This window comes from Octopus bimaculoides, chromosome 25, assembly GCF_001194135.2.
Source record: "Octopus bimaculoides isolate UCB-OBI-ISO-001 chromosome 25, ASM119413v2, whole genome shotgun sequence".
NCBI classification, from domain to species: domain Eukaryota; kingdom Metazoa; phylum Mollusca; class Cephalopoda; order Octopoda; family Octopodidae; genus Octopus; species Octopus bimaculoides.
Window position 1 is genome coordinate 34,761,728 of NC_069005.1, and position 13,176 is coordinate 34,774,903.

The window sequence follows — 13,176 nt, forward strand, 5'->3', positions numbered from 1 at the left end:
ATATATATATATATATATATATATATATATATATATATATACACATACAGAGTATTTAAAAAAAAAAAGCATTATCTAATTTTAATCTCTTAATTGTTAAATAAATACAGAACCTTTCATAAATATTTCTTTTGTTAAACCTGTACAGCTTCAGCAATTACTGTTGCTATGGAAATACTCTAAGTATTTATAAACATCTTTATTTCATCCTGTTTTCACTGAAGAAATCATTGTATCAGATTTATAAATATAACTGAATCGTATAAATATTTCTGGAGAATTTGTATTGGTAGCTGTCTAGACACACACATGCACGCATAGAAATAAATGTATGTATGTATGTATGTATGTACGTACATATATGCCTGCATACACAAAAAGGATTCTTTTATAGGGAGCCAAAAGAAGATTCTAGAAAACTGAATCACGTGATGGCTTGGTGCTGATTGTTTGCTTAATAGACAGATCTTGTGGAACTTGGGGTTTGCTTGTGATATCTGACCATATATTCAGAGATTTGGTTATGAATCCCTGCTACAACTTTGCACATGGTTAGGATTGCAGTTCATTGAATATAACATTGTGGTCAATCTGCAGCCATATGGGATATGATGGACAGTTGACATTAAAATAACATTAACAGAAATCTAAATAAACAATATCAATAGCTCAACATTTTAAAGATAAACACAGTCTACTGAGACCTTAAGTGTTTTGATTGTAAGATTAAAAGTAGACAATTTCAAACAGTTACCACTTAAAAACATTTAAGCCATTAAACAGGTCATTGAAAATGTTTTAATTAAAAGATCCAAGAAAAAAAAAATAGAAAAAAAATTGAAAATTCTAAAATGGAATCAATACAATAAAATGTTAAGTTTGCAAATAAGAAATTGAAATAAAAATAGCATTTTCTTAATGAGAAACAATTAAAGATAACAGCAAAATAAAGAATAAGCGTTTAGCGGTAACTGTCTGGTAAATTACTGATAGACTTTGTTTGGGTGAAGGTGTGTGTGTGTGTGTGTGTGTGTGTGTGTGCGCGTGCACGCAAACTCAAGCACACACTGACAGAAAAATCAGACCAACGACCATGCAGACAGACTGTTGTATTTTCTCTCATAGTTTATCATTGCTGTCTTATTGTTTTGGGTCAAGAATATCAAAGAGATGCCACTAGAACAATGTCGGTAGATAATCACTAATCTACATAAAAACATAATACTTTAGTACTAATGACTGTTAATTATTGCTAGTTGTAAACTATAGATAGAAAATACAGGGAAGATCTACTGGTGATGTAAATAATGAGATGCAGCTTCCTACAAACTGTATAATGGAAAGATGTCTAGAAAACTAGTTGTGATGTGGTGGTGTTCAATCAGATTTAGCTTCCAGAAAACCCAAAGTGCACATAAATATAGGGGTTTAGCTGCATTCAGGGTTAATTCAATGAGATATAACTGCCTCCAGTGATTACATTAGTTTATCAAACCTATTAGAGAACCTCTCCATGGGTGCTCACCCTGCTAGAAACAACTACTTTTAGTGCCAGTCTCAATCAATCCATTGTTTTATATCTTTGTATTTGACATTTTGACTCCTGAGAAAGCAGATTATTATTATTATTATTATTATTCAAAAGAGTGGTCAGTGCTATATCTGATCATCTAAGAGAATCCCCAATTTCATTCCTTTTGGACATTAAAGCTGCCATGCAATGTTCAAAAGCTGACATTGAAAGAAAGTCTACACTCTTACAATTACCTGAGTTTTATCTATTCTTAGTGAAAAAATAAACTGCAAAGCAACCTCAGAAAAGAGAGAAGCCATATTCAGTAGTTATCGTTTCATTCCCAAACAGTCACAGAGAAAGACACACTACAACATCTGGATTGTAAAAGAGATTTTGAACATTGGTGCAATATTAAATGAAAATTAACATTTCAAGGAGTAGAATCCTATTAGTCTCCAGATTAATTAAATATGGAACTGTCTTTTTATTATGTAGTTATCTAATTTGTCATTTAACTATTTTATTTGACAATCAGCCATGTATTAGCCATGGGCATGTCTAATATACCATGTGACCACCTATTAACACTGGCTGCACTTTAACTGCTCTGGCAACATCCATTCTTCCACCTTTACAAAGAATGATGGTTATCAACATCATCATCATCATCAATTATGGTTAATAAACTTAGCAGATAAAATCAAATGAAAAAGTTATCCACACAAAAAGGAGGGGGAATTTGTTTATGATGGAGAAAGGGTGTGTTTTGTGGGGGAGGAGGAGGAGACGGTACATTTGCAGAAGTAGGAGATATGTATATGTGGAAGGAGGAGGTAAGTTTGAAAGGTGCAAGGAAGTATGTGAAGTGGAGGGGGAGTATTTATGTGGGAGAAGGTATGTTTGTAGATGTAAGAGATATGTTTATGCAGATGGCTGGGTGTGTTTATGTGTAGGAGGAGGAGGAGCCATGTTTATGTGGAAGAAGAGACATGTTTATGTAGGGGAGGAGCCATGTATGTGTGGGGAGGAGGAGGAGATATATCTATGAGGAGTAGATACATACAGGTTTATGTGGTGCATATGTGGTGTGTGTGTGTGTGTGAGAAGTAATTATGTTTATGAAGAGGTGTGTGTGTGTGTGCGCACATGTGCACACTAGAAATATGTCCGAGAAAGGTATTTGGAACAGAGGTGGTGTTGCATTTGCACATGTCATCTCTCTGTGTCTCAGTCTGCACATGGAAAGGTTGTGTGCATGTTGTATGTTTGACTGCAATTTCCTAAATTATCTGTTATAAGTTACTAATGACCCTCTGGTATTACTGGTAGAGCCTACAGAGATGAAACATCATGCTAGCCCTTGCCATATTCGAACCAGACTGTGCAAGACTTTTACAAATGATTGGACTAAAGTGTACCTGATAATAATTACGGTTGTTTCCTTGATACAAAGGGTCAGTAAGTGTAGTAGGCACATTAAGGACATAGTCACTTTGGTGACAGTTGAAGCAGGTAGTGGTCACCCTTTCATGAATACTAGGGGCTGAGATAGATTGGGTCAGGACTTAACACTCACTCCTGAAGCTTTATGCAGGTGAGAGAGAGAACTTTCTCTCCTCTTCCCAGATAGGGCACCAATCTACCAAAGATACATATCACAATGTACCAACCCCAACATCATTACTGCACCACTGTTGCTAATCAGTCTACTAATGTTTTTGTAATATAGTTGACCTTGGGCCAAGAAGCAACACTTTATCACTGAAGGGTTAGTACCAACAGCATACTAAGTAGCCAGCTTTCTTATCTTCACCACTTGATTCTTCTAAATAACTCAATGATTGCAAGTAATTTCAGCTTTATTATTGAAGCTTCACAGATATCTGCTTCTCAACCTTTTCTCACTTCTGTATGCATGCGTATGTATGTGTTTATAGGTCTATATATATGCTTGCATAAGTGTTTACATATGTTTGTAACTGTGTATGTGCACACATGAGTATCTTTGTGAATTTACATCAGGTATATATGGCTTAGTTTACACATACATATACAATGCTAGATAGTCAATTATATGTACATAAATATATTACACATACACACACACGTATATATATATATATATATATATATATATATATATATATATATATATATAGGGAGAGAGAGATGAGAGAAAGACACAGTGCCACAGTGCCACACAAATACACAAGTTGAGTTTTAATATATTCAGCTCCATGATCAGACTAACTATTAAAATATTTAGTAAAGACTGCAAGAGGGTGGGAATAATCAGCTGTTATATAGAACACCTCTCAAATTCAATACCCTAAAAGTGCCTGTCACATTGGTCTTCATGTGATTTAATTCTAAAACTGAGGTCTTCTATTTTTCTTCTTCAACAGAAAGTAAATACAAATTTTTAGCCACTACCACCACTAATATTACTACTGCCGCTGCTACTACTACTGTTGCTGCTACTACTACTGCTGAAGATGGACAGTACATTGTCTGAGAGTGCAGGTGTGTATATATGAATAATAATTAATTTATAAATGTATGCAGGTGACTGTGTGTGTGGATGTATGTATACATCCTATAAAGCCATGAGATGGATTTAAATATATTCACACACATTCCTATATACTATATGTGTGTATGTAACTACATACATTAACATATACGTGTGTGTGTGTGTGTATGCGTATTTATAAACATGAAATGTAGGAAGATGTAAGCAGACCTGAGAGAATGCTGGGAAACAGATAACATTAAATGTCTATATACAAACAGTAAATTGAGATAATACACACATGTATAAACAACAACAATTAAAAAAAAAAACCAAGTAAGAAAAATCTAGAAGATTAATTGGTAAATGTAAGAAGAGAATAAAGAAAGAAAGCAAGAAAAGTGGTGGAAGGTTGTAGCGTGTCAGGAGAGATATAAGTTACAGCAAAGTGCAAAAATGAATTACAAAATGGACTTTGAAAACGTAAAATAAAGGTGGTTTATTCGGTCTTGAAACATAAAGATGGGAAGACAACATCAAAGGAGGGACTGATGGATCTCATTTCCTATAGAAACACTTATGGTCAGAGAGAGAGAGAGACTTCACATGAAAACACACACACATGTTGAATAAACAAAGTAAATAAATATAAATTCAAAAAATGGTTTGGTTTTGAAGGATGAAATATATATAAGTTTGTAATATTTTAAATAATTGTCTACTGGTGCATACTGAAATGGCATATATGCGGATCTGAGTACACACACACACACATGATAATTCATACAAATACATATACACACTAATGCTCAAAGAGACATAAATAGACATAAAACCACTAAAAAAAAATAAAATAAAACACGCACACAGACGCGTGCGTGCACACACATAACTGCAACATTCCAGTGTGTGATCAATGTCAATTGAAACAAATGAGTTTTTCCCAAGTTGTGGAATCAAGCAAGATCAGTGTGAAATAATGAACTTGTCAACTGTTCTGACCTTTGTTCTTTGCGTTTACCTTGAAACTGTGGTCCACTGGCCTCTTACCTTGTCTACACCAGTCAGTGTAGGCGGAACCACACAACAAGAAATATTTCCATTGTTTTACAAAACAGCATAAGGATTATATCAGGCAGTTGTAGTGGTGGAAGCACTCAATAACAGTGCAGTGCCATGCTAAGGCTGATGTTCTTTATTAGTCTTCTAATTGGGGAGAAAATACTAAATATCAGTAACAGTTTAGTCCAATCATAACACAGGCATGGAATTGTGGTTAAGAAGTTTGCTTCCCAACCATAGTACCTTGGGCAAATGTCTACCACTATATTGCCCTGGGTCAACCAAAGCCTTGTGAGTGGGTTTGATAGATGGAAACTGAAACAAACTCAGTGTTTGTGTGCTTGCACACACATGTATGTGTGTGTCTCTTTTTCTCTGTATTTGTCCCCCACTGCTGCTTGACAATTGGTGTAAGTGTATTTATGGCCCCATAACTTAGTGGTTTGACAAAAGATACCAATAGAATAAATAATGACTTTAAAAAAAAAAGTGCTGGTGCTGACTAAAAATTCTACAAGGTGGTGCTCCAGCAAGTCTAATGACTGAAACAAGTAAAAGATAAAGGATATCTATACTTGTATTTCAACAGCAATTAATGGATTTTGTTGAGAACTTTAAATAAAAATGCATTAAAATCTGGGGGGGTTTTTTGCAGCTTACAGAAACAAAGATACCCTTTCCTTTGACTTACATGTGTATTAGGAAGATTTGGGTTGTAGTAGCAGTAGTTGTAGTATTTTGAGAGGTGAAGAAGCTGATGTTACTATGGATAACATCAGAGGTGTTTTCTCTAAGTTCTAAAATGGTTCTTATGTTCAACTGATCTCTTTATACTAACAATTTACTCTGTTGAGAGGGCAGAGCACTTTCATACGACAGATACACATTAGTGGCTGAGAAGCCTTTACAGTCAGTTCCCTAGCCTCAAACCATCCAAATCTGGTTTGTAGTTTATAATGTTCTTGTAATTATCTTAAAACCTGGGTGTGTACTCACAATAACATTTGTGTATCATTATTTCTCTGTTTACGTACATCATGTTCATAAAATACAACAAATATATATAAACAAAATGATTTATATACTTAGGTGTATATACTCACACACACACACACACATACATATACATATACATATACACATACATGTGTGTGTGTGTGTGAGTGGCTGTTGTTGTGTTTCAAGATGGCCCAATCTGCACAAGAATGTGTGCACTTGTATTGATGTGTTATGTTAAATGTTTATATCTTAATTGGTGAGTATATAAATGTGTGTGTGTGTGTACACACATATATATACACACGTATACACATACAAACATACACACACACATGTGCATATATGTGTGTGTGTGTGTGGGTGTGTGTATCTGTGAGGTCAGGAAAATCTTGCTACTGGTACCACATAACGCAGTATTACTATTTCTTGGTCAGATGGTTGGCAATTAAACTGGGTACCCTCACCTGGCTTGCTAGGTGAGGAGGGTGTTGTGGACATACTGCAGGACGAAAAACATGACTTGTCAAAGGACAACTGAGCTCATTGTGAGCCAAGGGCCAGCCAAATGAATGGTGACACAAAAACATCCTACAGATGGGGCTGTCAAACTGTGCAGCTATTCCATGACTGTAGACATGAAAACTCCTAACAAAGACATTCTATGTTCTTGAGTTGAAGTAAATGTGCCAAAAGTGATTTGTTGTAGAGTGAGAAAACATGAAAAAGTGGACAGGAAAATACCATCATCAGCTTTGTTTTAACAGCCACCTTTCCATGCTTGCATGGGTCAGACAAAATTCATTGAGGAAGAATCTCTACAACCAGATGCTCTACCTGTAGCTATCCTTTACCTATTTCTGTGTGAAGTAACACTTCCTCTAGTTCTTTAAACACAAACATCCAACGGCCAGACATGTTTTTACAGAAGATTGCAAATGAATGTCACTACTTGAACAATGGTAGCATTTGCTTACAACTATCGCACCATTTCAAGATAAGGAAACATGAACATACATACACAAACACGTGTGTGCATGTATGTATATATATTTACACACACACTGTTCAGTGAGTGTTTCTGTGCATTTGTATATGAATGCCTACATTCATATATAAATAAATATCAATGACTGTATGTGTGTGTGTGTACATGTAGATGTAAGTGAATGTGTGTGCAGATGTATATGCACACACATGTACTTCTGTTTATATAAGAGACTGTCAATGAATGTGTGTATGTGTGTGTGTGTGTGTGCGTGTGCATAACAACTTGTATATATACATGTGTTCATGTTAAACAAGTCTATATGAGTGTGTGTGTGTGTGTGTCTCAACTCGAATGTTGTTTATGTTTGTATTTGTGTATGCGTATGCATCAAACAAATGGCTATTTACAAATCCATTAAGAGACCAAAGTGTTGAAGAAGTCGAAATGCTGCCAAAAACCAGGATCAGTATGATGAGGGAGGGGCGGAGTAGGAGGGCTATGAAGGAAGAAATATCTGTATAATTAGATTAGTTAAATATAAGCAGTGTTAATGTTGGTCGGCGGCGGGCAAACTGACACACAGACAGACAGGCTAGACACTCAAAGGAGAAGACAAACTGACAACTGTGTAATGCTATCTTAAAAACTGATTGGTTTAATTTGGGACAAACTACCACACAGTCACATGGTGCTGGGGTGGGTTATAGAAGTAGTGGAGAGGTACTTTCCTCCTTCGCTCCCCCTCTAAACCATCCTCAATTTGGTTTGTAAAATTGAATCTATATAAGACCAACTGGTTTAGATTCTGTTTGTTTGCTTTGTCATCACCACTTGTACTATTGCCATTACGACCCCACCACGACTTCCATCGTTAGGAGGGTGGTGCAGAGAATGGGTTAAAGATATAAACATATAACATTGACAACTGCCATCTCCTTATTAGCTTTAATTGTGTGTGTGTGTGTGTGCGTGTGTGTGTGTGTGTGTGTGTGTGCATATGGCCGGGATGTTGACAACTCCACCCTGAGCTTCATATGCAGATATTGTATACGCATACAACTTAGCTGTCAAATGGTGGATCCAGTTTAATAAATGCAAAACCATACATACACACATGCATGCACACATACATACATGCACACATACATACATACATACATACATACATACACACACACACACACATTCAAACATTTTTTTTTTGCTTTCCATACTAGCTGGACAGCAACATATCTCAGCTTCTTGTCGTCAGATGCCGTTTCTCTTATCAACTCAAGTAAGGAACTTTTATTATTCCACTGATCTTCAAAAGCGCAATAAGATTGGTCAGAATGTTGGTAAGGAAAGTAAACCTCACATCACCATTTCATTCAGAGGAGGGGAGAAGTAGAGCCATGGAATGCCAGCACTAGTACACGTACACACACACACATGAGCATGTGTATATATAAGTGTGTGTGTGTGAATTCTTGTATGTATATGCACAAGTATATGAAACCTGTCGATGAACTGAAGCCTGTAGAATTTAGTACCTTACCCAGATATGTAAGAAAATGTTTGCAGTGAATTTGAACTTGAAACCTTTAAACTGGCGCTATCATGGTTGAAACACTCTTCCATTTTACATGGGCAGTATTTCCACATCTATTTCCACTGAGATACAATAATTCTTATGTTTAGTCACTTCACATTTCTCTCTTACTCTCTGCTACTACTCTCCACACAACATTCTTAGTCTCTAAAACTGTTCAACCATTTCACATTCTATAGAAATGGAATTTGGTCATTTCTGGATAGGTACAGTAGTTTCTGTTGAAAGGCCCTAGAGATGTGAGAATTATTGCCATCATGCTGTTAAATTTATTGAAATATTTGCCTTACATTAAATATATTTTTATTAAATTCTTAAAGTTCTCTTGTAAAATATACTTATTATTACCCAGCTATTTCTGCTTGCCATATTTCAGAGTCCACTTATTACAGATTTAATAATGATGTGTTTGTGTATGTGGTTTGAATTCAACTATGGGCATGTTTAGCAAAAGAACAATTGTATTTATAAATAATGTGTGTACTTGTGTGTATGTAGAGTAATGTGTATACCTACACAGATGTGCGTATATATTTGTGTGCGTGTGTTTGTTAATGCACACAATAGAGTGTATACAAGCATATGTATGTGTTTATACTAGCAATGTGTGTTATATGTGTGTTGTGTGTAACTACATTTATAAGATTTTGCAAGAAGCCAAACTTACTCAAGATAGCTACTGGTAAACTGTGAAAAGAAGCCCTCTACATACACATGTATATATGAACTTATCTTGTGACATGAAATGAAGATAGTTTACATAAGTAAAGAATTTAGATTTCAAGGATAATGTAATTCCTTGCAGTCTATCCCTCTCTCCAATTTTGTTCTTATTTACAAATGTTCTCTTTCCAGAAACTACAAATGGAATAGTTTCTGGTAACAAAAATAGCTGCAGAAGATCTCTATTCCAAGTTTATGCAATAAACAGAAGTACTTCACTATCTGATTTTCACCAGCTGAGGTTGCAATATGGTGAATTAATCCTTTAGACTTTAAACCGACCATATCTGGCCCAAATATTCTACTTGTTTTATGTTCAAACCAGCCAGATCTGGCTTCTCCATCTACCCTACAATGTCATTATAAATGCAAACCATCACATCATCAAAATCTGAAAACTAAAAAACAATGCATGCTTAATTTAAAACAATATTAATGAATGTGCATTTGACAGAGTGATCTGAATGCTAAAGAGCTAAACCAAACACACACACACAATATACTACAAGTTATATTAATAGTGTAAAATTAATATTAATTCTAATCCCAAATTTCATTAAATCAACATTTCTGATTGTCCTGTAATCATTCATTTTCATTAGTTTCCCCGTTTGATGTTTTAATAAACATATATTGTTATTGTTCACAGAACATGCGTGACCTGCTAGATTTGGTATAATTATGAGTTCGTTGAAATGGATTTATAATAAATATCTTTAAATGAGATCTTTGATAATGTAATGCTTAATGGTGGCTTTAGAATATAATATATTTATGCTGCCATATATGATTTTGACCTGATAAACTACATAACTTCTCGTGTCGTGTCTTCCAACCTCCCACCCATTCTGTCAGTAAATTAAACAGTGTGTCACTGGACGGATTTAAATCTATCCATGATTGTGCTTTATTTAACTTACAGCATTAGAATGCCACCAATAGATTATGTTGTTAACACCTCCTTGCATTTTTTGCAAAATCAGAATTTATTGTCAGCTAACAATAGAATCTAATGATGTATCAGCTATATTCATCAACAGGTTTCTTCTAAAGAACATTCTGAAATGAAAACTTGATTCTCCTAACATTGGAGCCATTTCTATGAAAAATGGAAGCATTCAATCTTTCCTGGTTTAGATAATAAAACAGGAGATGGGGAAGAAGATATTCTATAGTTATTTCTATACATTTGGTGCCATGAGAAACCACAGCTTGTTAGTTCAGAGAAGTAAGAATTATTGTAATAGTTCTTTTATTTTTTATTGTTTGTTTCAGTCAGACTGCAGCCATGAAGAATTTTAGTCAAACAAATTGACCCCCAGCACTTATTTAAGTTTTAAGCCTGATGCTTTATTATATCGGTCTCTTTTGCAGAACTGCTAAGTTACTGGGACATAATCACATCAATACCAGCCGTCAAGCAGTGATGGGAGACAAACAGACAGAAACACACACATTTATTTATATGTGTATGTGTGTGTATACGTATATATGACAGGCTTCTTTCAGTCTCTGTCTACCAAATCCACCCAGATGGCTTTGATTGGCCTAAGGCTATAGTAGAAGACACTTGCCCAAGGTGCCACGCAGTGGGACTGAACCCGGAATCATGTTTTTGGGAAACAAACTTCTTACAACACAGCCATGCCGATGCCTAGCCAAGCCTAGAGGCAATAAATAAAAACGATAAAAAACCTATAATGGATACAATATGTATTACTAAGTATTGTCCTATATAATACATTAAATATTGTAGTCCTAGGTACACCGTGTCTGAATAAATGGAAGATGGTACGGTTGGAAGGTCTTTAATCATAAATTTACCGAAACAAAAATGTCCTGGGACTAAGCGACAATGAAAAAAATCCTCCAGTTTAATAACTGACACAGTTTATGTGTTTAAATACGTAAAAATTGGCAACGTTTAAGAAACCTGCTTTGGCGACATTATTACAAATTTATTTTGGACGAATAAAAACTATTTTGGTCTTTTGTGTGTTAGAAAATGATTAAAGATTGCAAATACGAGTGTTATAAAACTGTATCAATAAAATAGAGCAGATAAATATCAATAATATCAATAATATCAATATAATTACCAATTAATTGTGTCCACAGTCCGTCTGTTTTGAACAATCATCGATTTACCAGACAACAGAAATGCTCGTACATTTCCGTCTATTTCCGTACATTTCTTGAAAAACCGGGTCCTTTTTTCCACCCCTATTTTTCTTCTTTTGTCTCTCATAAATTAAGCAGTTTTTCTTTTTTATTGTTACCAGCACTTTTTATTCATTTTTTTTTATTTATCAAAAATATATTATTTTGTTGCCAAAACTTTGAATACAATCTATTGGTTCCGAAATTTTAGCAACGTTTGATATAATGTCATTGACCAAACAATTAATCTTGTTAATTCACAAATTGAGCAATTAACCAAATTATTTTTCCTAATATATTCCCAACAGGATAATCTCCAACTATTTTTGTTTTGCTTTAAATAAATAAATTTTTGTCTAAAATAAAAAATAAAACGAAAATTAAGGAATGTTTGCAATAACTGAAGGCCATAGAAATGTCGATAGAGAAGCAAGTCTTCTGCCGAAAGTAAAACGAGGAACTATAAATATTCTGCTGGTTATCTTGTCTTCATTCGCCTTGATTGAAGAAGAAAATAAAATAAAAACAGAAATTCATGGTAGATTTTTTTAAAGTTGGAAATTTAAGGAAAGAGAAGCGAAAAGGCTGAAAAGAATTTAAGATCAGTTTCAAATTTTGGCACAAGGCCAGCAATTTCAGAAGTGGGGGCTCAGTTGATTATATCGACCCAGTGTTCAACTGGTACTTAATTTATCGACCCGGAAAGGATGAAAATGGTTTAATATTGATGAACGGGAAGTCATTTTCCTTACTTTGAGACTTTGGGTTTTTCTAGGAGCATAAGGCAACATTGATTATATTTGGGGATCACATAATTAGCTTTCATGTCTGACTCAACACTGGAAAAGTCTGTTAATAAAATGGTCTTCACGAAACAAACATTGGTTAATCAATATCACGTCTATTCTATTATAATAATTCCATTCACATTTACAATGCTTTATAGGAATATTAAATCGATCCAGTACATCATTGGTATTTTATTTTATCGACTACGGAAGAACAAAAAAGTAACGTTGACCTCAGCGGGATTTGAACTCAGAACATTAAAGGCCACCGCTAAACTCCACATGAATTTTGTCTCCGAATACATCGCCTTCAAGACATTTTGGTTGCTCTCTGGCGATCTTATAGATCGACTACTTCTTATTTCTGTAAAATAAACCACCTATTAAGAACTTGTAGTCAATTCGATCAATTCTGTCCTTTCCTCAAAGTCTGTGATTCTGTGATAATAAAGTTAGACATTTCTTTTATTGATTAATTTTAATTTAATGTAAGAAAAATCTGTAAATTGGAAGAGAAATATCTGAAACATACAATGGAAGGAAAGTTTCAGAATTAAACAACGGCCTTTTTACACGTCCATGTACACGCACACACACACACACGTACGCACGCGTGCACACACACACACGACAAATGCTCGTTATTTGAACTCTTTATTTCTGCGATCTTTTAAATGTTGGACATTTAAGATAGCAGACAGTCAGCCAAACTACACGCTAGTTAAACGTTTAATAATCGATAATGCGTAAAATGTTCGATCGATTTTTTTAAATTAGTGAAATATTATAATTTTAATATTGGAATTTCAACCATGTTTTGTGGTCTGCTACCAGCTC

General features: G+C 34.7%; 2 protein-coding genes across 3 annotated transcripts in view; one reads left to right on the forward strand and one right to left on the reverse strand.

The window, feature by feature from the left end:
* LOC106869068 (spermatogenesis-associated protein 22) overlaps nucleotides 1–11,654 on the reverse strand; it is a 41,610-nt gene extending 29,956 nt beyond the window's left edge. Inside the window, exon 1 of one of the 2 annotated variants that reach the window (XM_052976601.1) lies at nucleotides 11,491–11,654. In XM_052976601.1, coding sequence (XP_052832561.1) covers nucleotides 11,491–11,639 — 149 coding nt within the window. In that variant the 5' untranslated portion in view covers nucleotides 11,640–11,654. The remainder of the gene's footprint in view (nucleotides 1–11,490) is intronic. The other variant, XM_014914587.2, reaches the window with a different exon arrangement.
* Nucleotides 1–13,176, forward strand: part of LOC106869084 (uncharacterized) — a 63,348-nt gene that overhangs the window by 4,868 nt on the left and 45,304 nt on the right. The window lies entirely within an intron of this gene.